The 22177-nt window shown below is 42.2% G+C and overlaps 2 protein-coding genes across 6 annotated transcripts in view; both read right to left on the reverse strand.

Moving 5' to 3' along the window:
* Positions 1–658: 658 nt before the first annotated feature.
* The window catches only part of LOC143329567 (uncharacterized), a 31349-nt gene continuing 9830 nt past the window's right edge, over positions 659–22177 (reverse strand). For 2 of the 5 annotated variants that reach the window (XM_076745537.1, XM_076745536.1), the window contains exons 3-12: positions 21681–21725; positions 20600–20668; positions 9471–9560; positions 8023–8106; positions 7435–7541; positions 7109–7183; positions 5642–6377; positions 5288–5326; positions 5069–5119; positions 659–3590 (exon numbers count right to left, since the gene is read on the reverse strand). In XM_076745537.1, the coding sequence (XP_076601652.1) occupies positions 3583–3590; positions 5069–5119; positions 5288–5326; positions 5642–6377; positions 7109–7183; positions 7435–7541; positions 8023–8106; positions 9471–9560; positions 20600–20668; positions 21681–21725 (1304 nt within the window). In that variant the 3' untranslated portion in view covers positions 659–3582. The remainder of the gene's footprint in view (positions 3591–5068; positions 5120–5287; positions 5327–5641; positions 6378–7108; positions 7184–7434; positions 7542–8022; positions 8107–9470; positions 9561–20599; positions 20669–21680; positions 21726–22177) is intronic. The other 3 variants (XM_076745539.1, XM_076745538.1, XM_076745540.1) reach the window with 2 other exon arrangements.
* Positions 10183–12340, reverse strand: LOC143329182 (uncharacterized; the record flags this gene model as incomplete). The annotated part of the gene is made up of 1 exon (XM_076744963.1): positions 10183–12340. A coding segment is annotated over one exon (522 nt), but the record flags the coding sequence as incomplete, so codon positions are not given.

Here is a 22177-nt window from a genome sequence, read left to right on the forward strand (position 1 = left end):
CTCTGTATTCTGAAAACTGACTTTATCATTCTCACTTTCATAAGTTTTATAGTTATTAATTTTATTCATATTTGGAATAAATTCTATTTCATAATGGCATTTCCCAGTGGAACCTTTATTTCATGTCAGTTTTTATAGTTTATATCCATTAGGGTCAAAAACTATATGGACATTTTCAATATTTAGAAGCAAAACAACAACTGGAAACCAGTAAAATGACTGTTTAAATGTCAATCATTTGTAAGTGGCACTCCTCCATTCTTTCATTTCCAAAGCTAGTTTTAAGCCACAGGTCACTCTGTGGGCTCTAGCTAGCATAACATGATGCATGGAGTCCCAGTGAGAAGCTGCAAGATGCTAAAGCTTGAGCAGGTAGTGACAGATGGCCTGTGTGTCCCAAACCATCAACAGGCAGCACGAGTTTAAAGCAAAGAAACCCGCTTGCACGTCAACATTCGACTTGAAACTTAAAGTTGTCAGATGAACAGTCTCTCCCTACATTTCCAATTGAATGAAAATCCAGCAGAACGCTTCACATACAGCATGACAGCAAATTAAAATTAGATGGGTGTCCCAATGAATTAGTCAGTAGACTTTAAGGAGTTGCATGTCGGATGGAACCACATACACGAAACGTATGAATAAAACAAGCCTGGAGTCTGCGTCGTCCCAATCCTTTTATTGCAGCAACAGATCATTTACAGACAACTGACACTTCAAATCTCCTTTATATCATTACTTCAAAATAATTTAAAGATCATAGTCAGCATTTACATGACAGTATTTGATCTGCAGACAACACTGTGAGGCAGACATGGGCAGTTTTTAACCAACAGCTTTATTTCCTCATAACACTGTGGAGCTCAGCCTGCTACACAGCTATCACACCGTTCCCAGCAGACACTGTCAGTTAACAACTGCCACCTCCTTTGTCTGGAAGCCAATCTGTCCGTGTTATCACAACCTTTTCCATCACTTCCATGACTTCTCATCAAAGGTTAGTAACAAAAAAAACATCAAAATCTGCTTCACCAGGTTGCTGCAGTGTGTTTGGTCTGCAGTTTTAATGTTATTGCTCTTCCTTTTGTATTCTTAGAGAATAAAGTTTATCCTGAAATAGCAGAGCCCCTTTAACCCGCCTGCCACTAACAGCTTATGGCTTAAAGCATTTTCAAAAAAATTAAAGTTTTTCTTTCTTTTTTTTTTTTTAAATTTCTCCAAGTTCCTTTTTATAAATGCTCCTTTTAAAAATCTAGAAGCTCTCTCTTGGTAAAGATTGTACTATTCAATGTTAAAAAGGTTTTACAGTTCACGTTGACTTACAAAGTGTCAGGAAGTAGAAAAGACCAGCTAGTGTTACAGAAAAAGACACCAGACATCCTACAAAAAGGACTACTGCACACCACTGGAATGTGTTGCATCTCTAAAAACAACCTGCTAGTTACAGTATGTGAGGACTACAGACACAAAGAGGGGCTGTGACACCAAACCATAGAATTTCAAAAAAAATGAGGAATGCATTATTCTTCTTCATCTTCTAGTAGCATTGTGTTGTAATTAAGCTTGCAACAGCAGATCTACATCATGTTTATTGTCAGTATCCCAACAGAAAGGTGTCATCCACAGTGCTGCACCCATTGTCCCAAATATTAGTGTCACAGTTACATCTCATGGAACAAAGGAGGCTCACCTGCAGACTGGGCCATCACCTTCACGGTAACATACAGAACTCATTTGGCTTTCTTAATCCCACAATTTTAGTTCTGTGATGGAATGATGTGGAAGATGATGTTGTGTTCTCTACAGGAGCCCTCCCGCCATGGATCAATGATTAAAAAAAAAAAACACACCAAGACAAATTCTGATGTCAAAAAGGAAAAGGGAACGGTGACTAAAGAAATGTCTCAGAGTTTCCCTTCAAGTAAATAAAATACACAACTTTAAGTTTTTCAGCAGAGGGAATGAGGCGGCGAAGTTTCGCCACTGGTGATAAAAAGAAAAAAAGATGTCGGTTCATTTAACTGGTTATGGCTGACTTCCACAGGAATATGATGCCTGATCGATTTAACCCTCTGTGAGCCAGAAAAGACAGAGCGTTTACATATTAGAGAAAGTGGATCACAAAGGGTTCAAATGCGTCAGGATACCTTAACTATCCTGCCTGAACCAGCCTGCGAGGCTGAGTCCACGTACAGCTGGTGTGTTGGGAAAAAAAAAAACATCTGTACACCACAGTGTGACAGCTCTGCACTGTCCATGGTGTCCTAATTTACATCACAGTTTACACAGCTGAAGTTTAAAGTCACAACTTCACTTAAAACTTTTTTTGATAGTCTAGTTCGATGGTCTTGGTAATCATATCTGAAAATATGAAAAACAAATATGAACAGCTAGGAATCTACAGAACACAAACACACAGAGGTAAAAGTAGTTAGAGAACACACGAGAAAAAAGTCAAACAGTCTCAAAGACTAAATCATGGTGTCTACGGCACACAGAGAGGGTGAATATGCAAAAGATTTGTCAAAACAAAGACTCATCATGGGGTACAAGAGGAATACATCCACACACATGCTCTCTCTCTCACACACACACTGAAACACACACACATACGCACACAAGCTTTTTCTCTGAATTCACATGCTAGCATATGGCTCATCCTGGAGTGGACACATACTGAGTGGTAAATAAAGTGAGTGGGGGAGGAGGGCTGAGGGAGGTGTGTCACAGACATCACACCAGCTTTGCATAGAATCTATAAAACACAAGTGAACACAGCTGAAGGAATCTAGATGCACACTGTGCTAGAGGGGCAGGAAAAGACATTTTACAGTTTGATAACTTGAAATATTTTTCATTACCTCCATCGAGCAGGAGGGATTGGGAAACGCCGGCTTTCACAGAGAGGAAACACTGCAGCGCTCAGAGCAAGATTTATGTGTTTGATTGAATCTGTGAAGCTTCTGAACCTGCACAGTCAAAGTCCTCACTGAATACACAAGAGCCTTCTAACTCAGAGTGATTTAAAACTGCCAAATGATGGCTCAGTTATGAACTTTGGCTTCAGTTTACTTGGCAACAGAATTGAGCTCCAGGAAGCCAAACTGCATCACTGATAGACTTCAAAATAAAGCTCCAGACTGGTTTAATGTCCCAGCTCTTGCAGATACAAGACTCTGGTGGACTGGCTGCAGGTAGAGCACATAGACTTCACACGGCCTGACCATCGACCACAGCCACACACAACTAAACCACCCTGAACAAAAATGAAAACGGGTGCTCTCCTTAAAGAAAAAAAAAAAAAAAAAAAAAAGGATGGTGAACAAAGACTCAAAGAAAAACAAGACGGGTAAAAACAGGAGTACCATATTAGTAAACAATTCATCCATCATCTCACACATTTATGCCAAAAGGAAAATTCAAAGGAAGATGTGAAAACAGAGGGAGGAGGCGAGCTTGTCATAACGACTCGATCGATTCTCTGGAGGTGGAGAGGTGCATCATCGCTCTGAGCACGCTCAGATGGTGCTGATGCAACATCAGTGGGTCCCTGCTCCGTCACCACGACAACCGCGGCAGCCTCTACGTTTCTATGGGAAGCACAAACAGGACGCGGTTTAGTCTTCACGTGAGCCAGTGACGGTGCGAGGTGCTCCTGTGTGTGTGTCTGGTCACAGGGTGGTGTATGTTTCACTATGTACAGACAGGGTAGCATATGTTGTTACAAGGTGATGATGTCAGTTAATTGTGTGTTTCTGAGAAGCGTGATGAAGACCAATACGCAGACACACTGCAGTGCTGTGGTCTTTTCCCACCTTTGAATCCATGTGTTGTCTGCAGTGGGGCTCCTAAACACTGAAGCAACTGTAGCATGATAACAGGTTTTGTTTTTTTCTTAAGAAACACGAAAAAAAAAGTTCTTTCACAAGCTTTCTAGTAACACAAAGAACAGATAATGTGTTCTTCAGTGAAAGCAGCCAAAGTGCAGCTGCATATCAGTTCGACGTTGACAGCTGACTGTCGATAACAGACACTCTCCTCCACACCTGTCCACGCTGCTCTGGCCTTACACCACTAACTCTCAATTACATAATGTTTCACAAGTGCTGGTCTCTACGCCAGGATAAGAACAGAGCCTCCAACATGAAAACAAGTGGACAAACAGTCTTTAAGTTTGACTTTGTCCACATCAAGGTGCCTGCATTCAAAAACAAGCAGGAAACACTCGTGTGGACTCAAACTGTTTTCACATGGAACAAAGATCTCTGTCGACACTGGAACGCCTCACAGGGCTGAAACGTTTACTTTATTAGTTGATCCAAGAAAATGATTTGCCAACTATTTTGAAGTAATGGTTAAAAGTGCATTTTCAGTATATTTGGGTTTTGGACACTCGACGACCTCACTTGTTGGCTTTAGAAAATAACAGGTATTATTTAGTGTTTTCTGACATTTTATTGGCCTGGCAACCCCCGCCAGGCCAGAAAAGAGAGAGAAAAAAAAAAAACTTTATTACTTTGCCAGAAATGACTGTCCATAAAAATCCATTCATTCAGAAATCAACGACTGGTGCCGCACCGAGATTAAGTCTACCTGTGTCGTTGTCTGGGAAACGCTTACATCATTAGAATTCGCATTTCCCCCATATCTTATTCCCTATTGTGCAGCAGCACCAGCATTAATTATCCTCTGATTATCCTTTGGATTAGCCCCTCCACCCGCACCCCCACCCCCACACACAGCAGAGCAGACAGGTGAAGAGAAGGTAACGTGCTGGAAGCTTGAACAGGCTACATCACTTTTCAGCAGCCAAACCTGTTAACTTAGGTGGTTATTTGGCCTCGTGTGCTCTGATTAATTTGGCATGCAGTTAACACACCAGTCATAATCTTGTTTTAATGAAAACTCAACTCCTGTCATCTGCTTCTAGTGTTTGTCATCACTGCTTTGGAAGAAGGAAATAATGGGAGCAACAGGCGAACCCGCTTTGACGTACGCTCTTTTTAATAAGTGGCCTGTGGTGGATCTGATTTATCCTGATGTGAAGCAGCATGAAAACAAAGCTTACCTGTGGGCTCATCCTGAATCGGTTCCTCCGTCTCAACAACAAACTCCGCTGCTGCAAAGAGAAACACACATGCACAAGTAAGACCACATGACCAAAACTTTAACCCCCACTAAACATGCAGTACAGCTGCCCCCTTTAGCTGATTCAGGTCTTTAGATGTCAAGAGTGTGTGTGTGTGTGTGTGTGTGTGTGTGTGTGTGTGTGTGTGTGTGTCTCTACCTTCTTCTGCTGCCTCATGTGTTTCTTCTTCTTCTGTCTCTGTGACAACAAGAAACAAGAAACATTTGAAACTATGAACAACATCTTCTTTTCAAACGTGTGGTCTTCAGCCCCAACAAACACTGACTCGTGTGACATCACTTGAGGTAATTTACCAGACTTCACACAGCTCCATGACAGCAACAAAAGTTAGACTTAATTCACATATGCAGAAATATTCGCAAGGCCTTCAAACAGACTTTAATGTGTAAAATCGGTGGAGTGCGCCTTTAACAGCAAGAGTGGTACCAATTTCCTCCAACACTCCAGAAAGTGACTACGCACATCTCTTCAGTCATATCCTCTCCTCTTTACCTGGCACTGTTTGCTCCTCTTCTACTTCTTCTTCTGGAGTTGCGTCTATGTTTGCTGCCTCCTCTTCTGCCTCTTCTGAGGGGGCCGCCTCCTCTTCAGCGGGCTCCTCAGCAGCTTCCTCCTCTTCAATGGGCTCCTCAGCAGTTTCATCTGAGGGTGCTACCTCCTCCTCTTCTGTGAACTCCTCCACAGTTTCTTCTGCAGGCACCGCCTCCTCTTCTTCAGCTACATCCTCAACAGTTTCTTCTGTTGGAGCTGCCTCCTCTTCTGCAGGCTCCTCAGCAGGGTCCTCTGAAGGAGCGGCCTCATCTTCTTCTGGTACCTCCTCAACAGCTTCTGAAAGAGCCGCCTCCTCTTCAGCGTGCTCCTCAGCAGGGTCCTCTGAAGGATCGGCCTCATCTTCTTCTGCTGCCTCCTCGACAGCTTCATCTGAGGGTGCAGCCTCCTCTTCAGCGGTCTCCTCAACAGTTTCTTCTGCAGGAGCAGCCACCTCTTCTTCAGCAGGCTCCTCATCAGTTTCTTCTGCGGGGGCGCTCTCTTCTGCCACCTCCTCTGCAGCCTCCTCCGCCTCCTCCACTGCAGCAGGTTCCTCCACGGCCTCGTCAGCAGCCTCCTCCTCCACAGCCTGCTCTGCTGCCAGATCCTCCGCCTCCTCTGTAGCCTCTGCAGCAGGCTCGTCTGCCATCATCTCCTCTGCGACCTCCTCAGCTGCTGCCTCCTCTTCCACTGGAGCAGCCTGAATGAAGCATATTGTCAAGAGTTACAGAAAGACATGGCTTTTCACATTTTTATTCACTGTTAAAACAGGATTTGAGATATTTTTTCAGTAAAAATCCTCCAGCTGGAGTTGTGATGATTCACCACCCTGTGCCTCTACCCTTTGACTGAGCAGGCCATTTCTGGTTTAGGCAGCTTCTCTACTAATGAGCTACTGATCTGAGAGGGAAGTTTCAGCTGAATGATTTCAGACAATCCTAGAGTGTAGAGAGAGACTGGGACAAAAACCAGAATGGCTTGTTAGAAGAGGATGACGTTTGTAGCGTGTTGATCTAAGGAAAGCAGGAGTAACAACGTGACTAGAGCTGAAATCAAGAGCGATACTAGACCTGCAGGCAGGAATAGAGGGGTCCAGACACCTGAAGCAACTGAGATGTGTTAGCCACTTAGCTATAGCACACTCTGGTAGTGGCACGATAGGGATTTACTGTTGTTTGAATTTGTTGAAGTTATGCCATGTTTAAGTTTCTATGTGCATCATTTGTTCTAGACTAAAATGTTCTTTAGTGTTTATAGTACAGCTGATCTTTTGTTTTTAATTTTTCTTTTAATCCTGCAAGGAAGATAAAAGACTGAGCACATGCATCCCACCACACACCCAGATAAAGATATTTCAGTTTGCCAGCGTATCAAAGTGCATATGAAACCAGTGTGCAATTATGATGCAACACACAATAACAAACTACACACCTCCTCCACAGGGGCCTCCTCTTCTACAGCAGGAGCCTCCTCCTCTTCCAGCACCTCTGGATCCTCCTCAATTACCTGAAAAGGAACACACCACCTGATCATCAACAGGTACACACTAATGTTTGTGCAAGTTTTAACTGATTCCCTTAAGAACTAAAAATTTCACTAATTAAATATTAAGGTTTCTGTGTAAAGTTGAATTTTAGGATTTTAACTTTCAGCAGGGAAGTTTTTTTGAAAAGTGTCAAAACTGAAAGAACATTCAAAAATAGCCATCTGCAAAAGGACCCAGGTCCACTGATGGTTTCAATTTGGCCTGTACCAACCTCAGGAATCTCCTCAGGCTCTGGTTCAGGTTCAGGTTCTGGTTCTGGTTCTGGTTCAGGCTCAGAGGAGACCACCTCAGGCTCAGCTGCTACCTCAGGTTCAGGCTCTAGAAGGAGAAGCAGAGAGTTGAACAGATTCCCCTTCATACACATGCGCGTGCGCACACACACAGCTTGGCAATGTGACAGACTGTATTTCAGGTGCATCCTGCAAAAGGCAGATCAGGCCAAGTCTTGTACTGGGGAGAGTCCTGTAGGTGTTAATCTCACAGCCTCACAGTAAATATGTTTGCATTTTGTTTTCTTCCTCCACCTTTATAGTTTTAAATTGCATTAGATAGTCAGTGGAGTACTTCCAGTGATCAAAGATGACTCGACAGAACTAGAAAGCATTCAATACATGCAATGTTATCCAGGCACTCGGAATAAAATCTCCCGTACTGCTAGACAACACAGGTTTTCATGTCTAACAAGAAGTGGGTCTTGCAAATGCAGAGAGAACATGTGACAGATTTAGTTTCTCTGCATTGTTAAACATCTGCCTGCACTGCCATATGAAGGCATTCACACACATACACACTCATTTACCTGGTGGTGGCGGAGCAAAAGCGTCCTCTGCTACAGCAGCTTCAATCACATCTTCCACAGGCACAGGTTCAGGCTCAATGACAGCTGAGGAGAGAGGGGACGATGGTGAAGGAGAAATAAGGCGAGAGAAGAAGACTAAAATAAAACCAAATTAAAGCACACATTCTCTCATTCAAATTCAAAAAAATCTATCAAAATTTGGACTTGTGCAACCTCAGCGAAAAGATGTTTCTGACAGTAGACATTTTGTCAAACAGACGTGTGACTGATGACATCATTAGCTGCTGCATTCTGTTTAGGTGTTCCACTTTACGGCCTTGGCGTTATGCATGCTGGCTCACTGCGTTCACATGCTGGTTAACATGAAAGAAATGGAGCCACTGATGTTCTCAGAGAAAAATGTGTCTCTTCTCTGGTAACATTAAAATGCCATGACAAAAAGGTCTGTGCGAGGGAGCACGTCTGCTTCAAGGGCCTCCTCAGTTCAACTGCTCAGGGCACAAAAACTGTCGATTTCAACCCTCTAGAGTCCTGGATAGTTTTGGTGAAGCTTTGTCCACTTACATGCAGTCCTCACCAAGACATCCAAGTACCAAGTCTGACTTCTCATTTTGTATTAATAAAATGTATAATATGTACAAATTATTGGTGATCACTCAAAATCATTATCAAAGCTTTAGAAATGTTCTTTAAAAATGTGATGTATACAAACACAAGACACTGTGTGAAGCACCCACATCAACACTGTTAACTGACTTGTGTCTACATTATCTATACATAAAGTTGTTACAATAAATGAAACACAGTCACTGTATTCACACATAAACAGAGGGTTTTAAGAACAACCGTTTGTTAAGGATTGATTTTATGATCATCTTCCATCTCAATTCTCATGTACTGGAAAATGTGTCAATCACAACCCTGTTAGCTTGCACATATTAGCTGGTCATACAACCCAATGATGATGTGCAGGCTGCAAATAGAAGGAGAGAACTCAACAGTAAGTGCAGCTCACCGTCGAGGTAAAGGCTGGAGCAACAACGATCAGGAGCTGAGTGGAACTGTGAAGATGTTACAGAACACTACAGCATGTCTCTTTTTACCTCAAATAGTGGCTCTTCTATCAAATTGCATGTTTACTTAAGTTCTTCATGTTCTTATCATAATGAAGGATAGTTAAATTTTGATGTAACGTGTTCTATGCCACACACTGACAAGCGTTTACAGTACATTCAAAGCTTTAAATTGAAGGCCCAGTGCGAGCTTCTGGTGTCCACGCTGTTCACTGATGAACACCACCAAATGATGAGCGCGGTGATACTGTGGAAATCTATCCCCCAAACAACACCCGTGTTCCTTTTATCTCTCATTATCTACTACCGACATGCTCCTGTGATGACAATGGAAAATGTGTGCATGACAAAGAGCGTATAATGAATGTGTGTTACCTTCTGGGGTCGGTTCAGGTTCGGGAGTCTCCAATGGGGCAGCGGCTTCTTCACGACGGGAAGCAACGACAACAGCCTTCTCTTTCAGCCCTACATGAGATGATGCACATGTTGATGCACATGTTGGCAGCAAACACGTCTACGTGTACAGTAATGACAGGAAATGTACACCTCTGTGTTGTGAGTCCTTGATCGAGCACAGGTTGAAAAATATCAGTCTGTATTTAATGACAATAAAGGCATTCTATTCTATTCTATTCTATGAATGTTGGTTTATATATGTCAAGTTTATGGATGTCATACACAAGTGTATGAAGACACAATGCATAAAAATGTTGGAACTGGTATTGCTGCAGAGTGGGACATGTGCAGCCACAACATTTAACCCTCTGACAGGTGAAGCCAATGTGATGCATCAGTGCGTGAGTGTGTACAGGACCTTGGAAGTAAAAACCTCTGCAGTAAATAAGAAATAACACTTAACATCCTTCACACGAATCAACACTTATCAAACCATCTAAAAAAGGCATGGGGTTTCTTTTGCTGACTCACGTTTCTTGTGAAAACAATATTGTCATTATCAGACAAACATTTGTCTTATCTTGTATCTGTGTAGGTCTAAAGACACACACAGACACACACAGACACACACACACCTTCGTGGACCCACAGACAGATGATTGGCTTCACATGTTAAGAAAAAGGCACTTGGATGGAACGAGAATCTTTATTGACAAAAGAAAATGACACATTTTTGATAGCGGAGCACAAATCTCCCTAAAGTTAGAAAACTCATTTTGTAGAGAAACTGACGGGTTTGACACCCTGATGTTTTCAGTCTGGTCGTATCTGATCATGATCATGAACGCTGAAGTACATCACACTAGATATCAACACTACTGAGTATCTTGCAGTGACCCCTGACCCCCCCTTTTTTTAAATTTGAGCCTTTTCCATTGCTCCCATCCTTCCCAGTCGTTCCTCATCCTTCACTAAAAGGACAAAAGCTGTGAAAAAGATGGAGGCTGGCTACAACATCAGTATCAGTGAACACAACTTCACCTAGTTCACAACTCAAAAGTGCAAATTTCCAGCCAAGACTTTTGCTGTACAGTGACTGAGCTGCTGTCCACTCACTATGTGACGATGTTTTGTCGTCCCTACAGAGTCTCTGTTGCTAGTACCATGGACATAGAAGTAACAAGCTAGCTCCACCTTTGCTGAAAACCAAAAGCTATTCACAACATATATTAAACGTACCTAACGCAACAAGTCAGTCTACAACTGTGACTCGTTGGGCCACTATGTAAAATGGAAATAAAAACAGAATCAATCAATTACAAATGAACTGTGTTCACAGACAACGGTTTTCCAAAGTGTTCCAGAACGCCCATGTCGAAACATCCTTTATCCAATCATGTGTTCACAAAGTGGTGAACCTCTCTCCATCCTCACTTGTGAACCACTGAGCCTTTCCAGGATGCCCCAGGATCAACCTGTTTACCTGTGGAATGTTCCAAACAGGTGTTTTTGGAGCATTCCACAGCTTCCCCAGTCTTTAGTTTCTCCTGTCCCAACTAGTTTGAAACATGTTGCTGAAAATTCAGGATAAGCAGATATTTACATAAATCAGTGAAGTTGATGAGGTAAAACATTAAATATATTGTCTTTGTGCTGTTTTTATATGTCAAAAAGGATCAGGAAATGATGGCATTCTGTTTCATTTTTGTTTTCCAGGGCATTCCAACGTTTTTGGAATCTGGCTTGCTGGATGGCATGACCTTTCTTTACCTTTTCTGTTACCCTGTTGTTACTGCAAAAACACTTTTGGATTTGTTGGATTAAAAGCCTCCACTGTTCATTACTTAAGTGTTCATTTTGTGAAATAATATTCAGTAGATGATGAATACTCAGAAGAGCACGGACCTGTTGGTAAACTCTCCATCTACACACGGGCCAAACAGGTCAGGGTATAATCTGAAATCTTTAGATTATGCCTGCCAATACCTGATTTTTTTTTTTTTTTTTCAGACTTCGAAAAATACAAAACATCCTTTTCTACAAATTCCTTTTCACCTTCATTCGACAACAGAAGTCACACTTCAACTATTCTGTTGAATGTCTAAACAAGCAGCAGTGCATGAACTTTGCTAAAAACACCTGATTTCAATCAGGAATTGAAGTAAAATAAGTAAGAAGATTACGAATGTGACCTGACATTTCATTCCAGCTTTCAGCACTTGACTGTTTTTGATACTTGGACACATTCCCGCCCTGACGTTGCAAATGGCTAACACTGGCTTCCTATGGGATGAAGATATTCCTCTGAAGCTTCATCATCTCTGACTTCATTTCCTGCCTCCTTTGTCAGATTTCTTTCTTTTCTCTTTGGCCGACTCTTTCCCTCTCCCCTTGTCTTCTTCCCGTGCCTTCTTTCCCTCCCCCTCTACCTTTTTCTCCGACTTCTCCTCTTTCTCCTCTCCTTTCTTTGATTTCTTCTCCCCTTCCTTCTCGCCCTTGCTCTCTTCCTTTTTCTCATCCAGTTGTTTTGCTTTTTCCTTCCTTAGTTTCTCCAGAGCCTTCTCCATCTCTTCTTTTTCCATCTGCTCCTCTTCCTCTTTTAGCCTGGCAGCCACTCTTTCCTTCACTTTGGCTGTTATTTCTTTCCTCCCTAGCTCCAGCTCCTTCTCCTCCTCCTCTTTGACCAGGAGCTCTCTAACCTCAGCCAGAGCCAGCTTGGCCAGTTTCTTGGCCTCCACACGTTCATGGATGATGGCCAGCTGCTGCTTTAGAGCCTCCCGAAGCTTCCAGCCCACATCCTTGGTTGAAGAAGTTTCTAGGACGGATGAGCAACAACACTGTTTGGTGTTTCACCATTCATTAAATGGGTTGTTATAGAACAAACAACATGCTCAAATTCACTCAGTTATTGGACATCATCACGCATCAGGCAGGCGTATGCATGTCTGTGGATGAATCAGGACCATATCTATCCACAGCAAGACCAGTTCCATGCCACACTCCTCTTCCTCCTCCAAGCAGAGGGCAGACTTTGTAAAATACACTGGTATGTGATACTCAGTTTAGACTGGGTTGAAACAGCACTAAAGAGGATCTATACCAGCTTCTTAAATAATTACTAAAATCAAGGTATTCTAGTTCACTACTCAGGTTTAACATGAGCTTTACTTATCAAGCACAAACACAGAATTAAGCCAAATATCTTTAAATCACTGCAAGTCAACCCTTTCAAAACAGGTCAATAACTCATTCATAAAATAAACCTGGCAGATTTTGTTGGTTTATCAAATAAACACAAAGTCAGTTGGATCTAACACAACAGTGAGTTCTGAGTTGAAACATCCATTAGTCCAGCCCACACTGCAACACAGCACAGCTTCATGCAAGTGGCTGCACGGTGATACCTTTCTTAGCTCCTCTCCGAGCTGCGTCTCTGGGTGTTTCATCTGATGTCGCACACAAACAGGACAAAAGTTACAGCACTGAATGTTAAACCTACACACCACAAATTGATCAGGTAATTAGCGCAATTGTTCATCATTCCTACTGTCGAATATCATTTGCACTTTATGCTTAACCACCCTGTTACACAGCTCCATCCTGTGAGGTCCAGTAGAAGCGCTGCATGAAGCTCATCTCAGCCTCAAGCTGAAGCAAATGAATTTGTGTCACCTTCACTTGGCAATACATCAACCGAAGACAAAATTCAAGTTCGGCAGTGCATAATCTGACTTAAGCCAGGTGTGGGTGACATTTTTCGGAGCAGACATGTTTAACTCATAAAGCATCCTAAGCAAAGACAGTGAGTGAGCATGCACAAAACCAGAACCCTGGAACAAGCTCACCTAAATAAAATGCAGTCATTTTCAATGTTACCAATGACACATGCACTGTAGCCTAGTGAAGATGCAATTGAGCTGAAGCTTGCAAATAAATGCTTTTTGTGTCCACTGTCACAACACCTACCAAAGCAGGACACATACGTACAAATGTGCTTTGAAAGTTACAAACAGTACACCTGGAAAGGTAGTGGAGAAAAACCCAAGTTCTCAGTTGTTTCAAATGATGACTGAAGATGTACTGAACGACAACTAAATTACCTATTTATATACACTGAAAATGTTTCTACGGCCTTGATGATCACCAACTAGTCATATTCTACCCAGTGTTGAGTTCAATACGACATAATGTACAAAATAAAGCAAACCATGGTTCATACTGACTGGCCAGAGCCAGCAGCCCTCCTACGCCAAGAGACGCTGCTCTCAATCCTGCCAGATACTTAGCTCCTATGGTTCCTGCTTTTCTCCTCTCTCTTCTTCTGTACCTAGGCACAGGGAGCTCTGGTTGGACCAGGAACACACAGAGTAATAATAGACAAAAGCATCATCCCTGACATTAGTTGGCCAGAGTAAAGATAATTAGTCCAAAAGATGTCTCGCCTGAAAATGATCACCATATTGTATGTAGGAAATGCTGTTGCCCTTTCATCCTCACATGTACTACTATAGCAATGGATGAGGAAAACTGTGAGGAACTTTGCAATTACGTCAAAGGAGATATAAAAATGACCATAAAGGCCAACATGGTCACCAACAGCTCTGAAGTAACTAGCATTTGTATGAGCTGCTTTTTAACCTGACTGTGGGAGAATGGGAGGATACTGGTCTGAATCAATGAAGTAGCTGGAAACTGAGGCAGAAGCAGTGAATTCTCTGCTGTGTCCCAGTAACACAGCAAGCTGAGGCAGTGAGTTATGTGGTCCCTCGGTGTCTGCTTCTTTTCCCTATGAGTTTAAATCTGCAGTAGCCAACAACAACCAACACAATGCAAAACCGTCGGCCTCAACCTTCCACCCACAAGTTTGGATGGCAGCAGGGGGAGTCGGTCGTCCTAGGAAAACTCATGCTTCATAGGTCCCGTTCTCCATGATGTGAGCCTCACCAAGACACCGGACCCTCCCACTATGACTTGTCTTCCTAAAGATACCCCTCTAACACTTCCAAAGCCCCAGTGCAGAGTGTCCCAAGCTTCAGAGGCAGCTGCAACGCCGTCTAACAGTGTAAACAGATACAATACAGACTATAGTGTTAGGTTTTCACCATCTGAAGGGATGTGCATGCGCATCTGCATTTGTAGAACAGCCAATAAGAATATCCTCTCTCTGAAATGACCTGTGACTGGCCAAAGTCTCCCATCATAAGGAAGACTGTCTAACACCTGAAAACAGAGCCAAGCCAGTCAAAGAAAGTTTAGAATGCCAGAATGAAGTCAGGGTTTTGCTGGAAACAGATTTAAAAAACGATATTTGAAGCTTACAAGTAAGCACAACCAGTAACCAACCTAGTATTAGACATTAGGCCTGATGAATGAGTGACAGGAGGCAGCGTGATTTTCAGGCTAACTGTATATGGCCTGACAGAAGACTGCTCCTTCACCAGTCACTGAAGTAAGAGTTATGGAAGTCCTGTGTCTTTCTGTGCTTTTGTTTTTGTGCTTCAACAACATCATGTAAATTCATTCTTCTAAAAAGCCAAAGCTGGAGTCACTGCAGCCCAGAGGAAGAACCTGTTCTGAAATCAGGTTACATTCATAACAGCATAACGAGTTCATTGCAAACCTGTTAACTATAAAAACACACACCCTGGTCACATTCAGGTGCTGCGGTTGCTTTCAGCTGTCTATGCTTGTAGCAGCGATTAGTTGATTCAAGCACAATGAACGCTTCTCTGCATCACTTGTCTCAGCTCCTCTGACTCTAAACACACACATCACACCTTCCTACTGCAGTGCACTCAGCTCTCAGTCTTGACCCACAACACAAGCCAAGTGGAATGGCAACAAGCTGGACATGAATGGATTCTGCCTGTACATAGTCACCAACCTGAAGCCTGGATTAAATTAACACAGCCCACGGCAGACAGCTATTGTAGATTTAAGACATCTGTATCACATTTAAGGAAAAATGAGGAGAATGGAACAGACAACAAAACAATACAAAGCTCGACAGCTGCGGCATACACATAAGAACCTTAAGGATGGGAAGTACCAACTTGGCTCAGTATATACTTCACAAGTCCTACAAACCTTTGTGGCATTTATACGAGTTCAAGACCACATTTCCACCTGGTATTAACACGCATTGACATCTGATCACTGGTTCTCTTCATCTAGAGTTTTTTTAATTTAGTCTTAGTCCTGTGCCCAATGTCCTCGTTGGGTAATATCACATCTAGTCAAGTCTGTGTGCACCCAGTACAGTCCTCATACGACAATTTTTCATTAATAATACTGCATGTTGATATAGTAATGACACCGGTGCTGTCTCCTCGTTATCTCATCATAGTCACAGGGGAAAAAAGTCCCAGATAAACATATTTAGTCATATTTTTGTTAACAAAATTAACACTATAAAAAAAAACTGTGTTTCTGTATAAACATATGTCTTTACTACACTATATTGGCACATAAGGTCCAAAATAGAGCACAAGTGCGCTAATAAATTTGGGCATCACACAGGCATCTGCAGAGTCCAAGCCGAGTCTACTGGACATGGAGAGACAATGGACAAATTCAGCCACGCAGCCCTTCCAGCACTACCTCCAGATGTAGCCTAGATGCTCTGAGAGCATTCTGACCGCAATGCATTCTGGGTACACTGACAGCTGCATTTATGTGTTGTTTTTTTTTTCTTATCCAGATCACATGAATACCAGGTACAAATGTGGTCCAAGACAAAGCCATTAGCCTGAAAGAGGTTTAAAAAAGTACAAATCCATGCTTGTAGTCCGAGAGTCCAGAGTAAATATGTGGAGGATAGTTTTTATGGCATGCAGCAATAGGAAAAGACTTATTACGTCAAAGACAGTGGACATCCAAACAGGTGTCCAAGTGCAAATCACCTCTGAATTTTGTGTTATTCAGTATTGCTGGCTGTTGCCAACAGGTTTTTGCTGAAAAATAATGTTTCCATAGGTTCTAAAAAAAAGTGTTTTAGAAGACTTCTAAAAGTGTTCCTGAGTATCATATATATACATACACACATATATATATATATATATATCCCAGCACAGGGATCGACATCGTAGAAAACTCTTTCACTGTCTCAAGACTCTGTTGATACAAGAATGAAGCTCGTTCGTCAAGTTTGACAGTGTTTATGGGTTCCAGCGGGTGAAACCTGGGATGGGTGGGGCCCACAACAGTTCAGACTGCTAGATATTCATATCCAAAGCTACCAAGTGGGATAACTTGCCAAAACCTGCCAAAGTAAGTGGAGAAAATACTGTAGAAACAGTTCTGCCGACACTGTAGCTTGGGCCTTTGGATGTTGAGATGTTGAAAAGAAGTGCATTAGAGGGTAATTGGGTTGCTGCAGTTGGCCTGAGGCTATTGGTTATGGAGGCCGACTATGACGATCTTTTGCCCCTGATTTCCATCATCTTTCGCGCCTCTCCGTCTGACCCCTTCCTCATCCTTGTCGTCTTCGTCCTCCTCCTCCTGTGCCTCCACGACTCCCCTTGAGGTACTGTGCTCCTCCTCCTCCAGGGGCTCCAGGGGATTTATCAGACCATACAGGAAAGTGAAGAAACTGTTTAACCAATCAGAGCCGCCCTCTTCCACTTCTTCTAACCAATCCAGAACCTCGGATTCACCCTGACCATCGCCATCACTGGTCAGGCCTACGCAAACAAGAGGGAGGTAGGAATGGAGGCATGGGTGGATGGGGGGGAAGTTTGGGAGCACAACGATGGAACGGTGTGGGAAAAGGAAGTGGAAAAACTCAAAAGGCAGGAAGAACAAAAGTTGGATCATATGGAGACAAAAGATGTAACAAAAGAATGGCAGAGGGTTGAGAGCAGAGGAGGAAAGAGGGGAAAGAAACAAGAGGAGACGGTAAGAGAAGTTTTAAGAGTAGGTTAGGCAGCGAGGGAACTACTCAGGCTTTATCACTAGTAGCTAAAGCTGGGCTGTCTACACATGATCACCAACAAAACCACTTCGTGCCAGCTTGAGCAATTATTATCTCTTGTTTATAAAATCACGTATCAGTGTTGAGCTGAGCTCCTTGCACCAACTCTGTGCCCAAACATCAGAGTTCAGCTCACTGCTTAACATGTGGAGACAGCCATAGAATCACAGAGAAGGGAACAAAAAGACTTAAACTGAAGCTGGGTTTCCATGAAACTGTGTTTGCATTAGAAAAGCTAAAAACAGCACGTGTACACAATGGCACTTGAAATCTTTATCTGTTGTTTAAGTTCACGTCAACATCCAACAAGTATCAGTAGAGTTGTGTCTTCTATGTAGCTGAGTTACCATTCATTTTCAGAACGCATGTATAACCAATTCCAGAAAAGTTGGGACACTGTAAAATATAAATGAAGCTGAATGTGATCATTTGCTAATCATTTTTGATACATGCTCAGCACGAAAACAATACAACGTTTAACTCATCAACTTCACGGATTTCTGTAAATATCTGCTTATTCTGAAATTAATGCAGCAACACGTTTCAAACACATTGGGACAGGAGCAACTAAAGACTAGGAAAGATATGGAATGCTCCAAAAACACCTGTTTGGAACATTCCACAGGTAAACAGGTTGATTGGTAACAGGTGATAGTATCATGATTGGGTATGAAAGGGGCATCCTGGAAAGGCTCAGTGGTTCACAAGCGAGGATGGAGAGAGGTTCACCACTTTGTGAACACATGACTGGATAAAGGATGTTACTACATGGACTCAGGAACACTTTGTAAAACTGTTATCAGAAAACGCTGTTCTTTTGCAACCAATTGCTGATCATTTCCATTTCACAGTGTCCCAACTTTTTTGGAATCAGGGTATTATTACAGTACCTACTTGTCCAAAAAAGAAAAAAAAAACATGAAAAGAAAGTTGTTTGTCTGATATTCAGGGATATTTTAAGAACAAAAAGTGATTTACAGATGTACAAAAAACATCTAGAGGTAAATACAAAGAAGCATCAAGAGATCATGACCAGAAAGAATGACTGAATATTGAAAAAAGATGTCAAAAGCAACTGCAGTATCAATTCAAGAGTAGACTAGGCATGCAGGTCAGGATGTGAAAATAAAACTAACCACACTCTATAAATCCTTATCATTATTACCATAATTATTACATAATGGACAATGAACATGGGGGCTGTCCTCCTACCCCATCTGAACTGTGGGTGGACACAGCAACATGCTAGTAAATACACTTTTATAATGATGGAAGATGGAGAAGCAACCCTTTGTCAGCAGACAGAAAGCCAGTGGGCATGTTGAACTGTATTCAGGTGATACTAAAGTTTCTAAAAGCATCAATAACAAACTATTAGAAGTGTATTGAAAATGTCTCAATGAAATTATTTTGCACTAAGCAGCTGAATTATTATCAGCCACTCACGTGTGTTTTAATACGGAGATCAATGTCTGCATGTTTTCCTATAGAAGCCAATTCAAATAGTGAGCTAAAGACAGATGAGCTCAAACAGACTGAGGAAGAGTGTGAAAAGAAGAGGACACAAAGAGGGACATTAAGAAGGGCAAGAGAAGTACAGCATATGCGTGGCAGCATTTACTGTAATGCCAGTTAAAGGTCAATTTGTTAAAGCTAATCAGAGTAGGTTACAGAGACAGGGATGATGGGATTGTAAATGTGGAAAGGTAGAAAGCGGGCTGGGCAAAAAGAATCACTTTACTGAAAAGGGATGAACTCTGGTGACAGATCAGACTGTCCAGAGCTTCATCAAAATAAATGCTAGTGCAGAGCAAACAACTGTCATGCAGGAGTACTTCAGACTAGGACAATGTGAGCGAGGACTTCTGTGTGATTACAGCATGCAAAATGCTTCCATCAGTGAGTGTTTTTGGACGTTCTGCTGATTCACAGATAGTAACAAGTGTGCCATCAAAAGATTCAGATCAGGACCAACGGTCTGCCTTTGATCCTCACTAGCCTCAATGTAAAATCATGCAAATGACGACAGACTGCAACTTATGATTCTCACGTCCGTCTGATATCAGAGGCACAGAACGGCAACCGTTTTACAAGGCACAAAATATTAAGTGATGCAAAACAAATGTCATTTGGATATAGCTGCGGGCCAACATGTCACAGCTAGTGTAGACTAGTCGGTAAGTTTGGGAGTTCCATAAACAAGAAGCTGATCCTTTTTAAAAGCATGCAACATGCAGGAGACATCACGTGGGGGGATGACAGCACTGAAGACAACTGGGAACTACAACTTCTCTTGTCGAGCCCTCAGCTGTCTTGAATGCTTGAGCGTCACAGAGAAATGTTCCAAAAGCTAAACCGCTACAACATCGACATGGGTGCCATCCCAAGGATAGCACAACAGAAAAAACAGAGCACGTCCAAAGTAAATAATGGAGCGGTATGTATAAGCAGTCTGTCGGAATTAACCACCCAATCCAGAAACTCAACTCCTCACTTGCTTTAAAGTTGTTTAAATTTACCTTTAGTAACAAGGTAAATCAGGCCAACCCCTTATCCGGATGAGCCCCATCAGTTCCATCCTTTAATATCAAGTTGTTTCACACCTCAGACAGTACATTACAGGCCTACTACAGAGCACCTACCTTCAAGGGACTTAAGTTTTAGGGAGCTGTGGAATCTTAGACCAGTTAAAACTTTAAAACTCTTTCAGTGTGGGTAGGACAGTCAAGGAGACGCACATGGTTTACTTGGGATAACAAGTAAAACACACAAACCTTCATAGAGGTACTAAGGTCATAAGTGGTCAAGGAGCTTTTCTGCTGTTGTCATTGGTGAGATTGTTTCTATGGTAACAGCCAGCTTCACAATTGTCAGTCATGCAAAAGAAACCCAAATTGCCATTTAATGTAACTGACAAACCCAAAACACACTTTATCAGTGGCCTGCAGAAATGTTCAGAGTCCGAATAAATCAGTTTTACGTGCATCGTGACTGTGGGAAACTATGTACCCTGTCACTAATGATGCAGGTTCTCAGCTGCGTCCCTGGAGACAAATCCATTCTCTTTGTTTACTTTCTGCAAGACACTGATAGTAACAATTAACATTAGGTGTAAATTACAGATAAATCAACTTGCCTAGCAGAACTTTAGCATCCTCGACATCAAAATCACCATCGCCATCTGTATCGTATGCCACCAGCTTACCTACAGCAGCAACAAACACACACGTAGATTTGTTTGTTCTCAGAGGAACCACAAAGAGACAGTATCACTGTACATTTACAGACATCACTCAACACAGACAGACACTTAAAGAAATGCACCAAGCTTGTGGGAGACTGGCCACTAATTCTCCACTGCCTCGCATCGTAAATGGTGTTTGACTGTTAGCATGAACAAAAGGATCCGTCATAAAACAAATTAATTTTGTATCTGGGCTCTCCTTATTTAACTGGCCATGGTTACAATCAGCTCAAAGCTTGGTGAGTTCCTTTAAAAGGTGAGGGGACAGGGGACAGAGTGAGACCAGGCGGGTAAAAGAGGAAATGGCAACAGTCGGGGACTTTTAGCTTAAATGTCTATCACTAAAAAAAGACACTGTGGGATATTTGTTTTGTTTTAGTGACATTAAAGAACACTGCCTGCCCCAAAAGAAATCTTGTTAGCAAAGTTCCTGTAATTAACCTGTGTTGTATTTTTAGGATAACAGTATCAAATCTACCGGGTTTGTGTCGGCCAGCTACAGAGTAACTGGACCACAGAGGACGGGATGGATGGGAGGTTAGACGGGAGCCCTGGATCTAAACCAGCTGAGGAAAGCTTTGTTTAGAAACAGTCGGTTAGTCACATGTTCCAGCTGAACAAGCCAGACAAGGAGGGTGTCATGATATTTTCAACATGGCTTGTTCTATCATCAATCAATTTCTTCCATCTTTCCAACTACATGGTCTTTTCAGACGGGTTTACTTTATGGATACACTGACCCTTTTTCTACACAACCGACGGAGCAGAAAACAATAAGTCCTGTGTGCAGCGGATTTTACTACCAAACACATCTGGAGAATTTATTGCCTTCATTTTTTTTTAGATTCAGGGCTCCGAGGAGAGTGTGTAAGGGAGTGGGGGAAATGCTTCGAGAGCACAACAACAACATGAGACAACAATCTTAAATGTCATTACAGGGTATGAGTGAAATATGCCTGGTGATTTTTTTTACCTTGCAAGGCCTCAGACAGGTTAATTTGTAAGCCCTTAGCCTTGTCTGCATGCAAACACAAAACATACATATTGGAACAATAGCAAGACAAGGAAGTAAAACAGATTTATAATTCATACATTGCTGGCAGATTACGACACAGACAAGAATGTTCAACATTAATCATTCGGGGTAAAGTTTAGTGACAGACAGTATTCTGTGATCAGTGACACAGACATGCATCGAACAGTATAGACTGTCAAGCGGTTGCAGAGTTTTTTTGGCGAGTCATTTCTACATCTGATGGACTCATGTCTGCAGCCATTTTGGTGGTGGATTTGCATCCTATTTTCCTATGTATTTGGTTTAAAGCCAGTGTTGAGAGCTGGAATGAAGTGGTGCACACTCTGGCTCCATATACATTTATCTCTTATTATTAGGATGAGGTTTGGACCCTGAGGCCTTCTTCGCATGAAGCAAGTGTTGATCAGACAATAGATGAAGCAGAGTAAGAAGGA

Source organism: Chaetodon auriga, chromosome 12 (genome assembly GCF_051107435.1).
Source record: "Chaetodon auriga isolate fChaAug3 chromosome 12, fChaAug3.hap1, whole genome shotgun sequence".
Lineage (NCBI taxonomy): Eukaryota > Metazoa > Chordata > Actinopteri > Chaetodontiformes > Chaetodontidae > Chaetodon > Chaetodon auriga.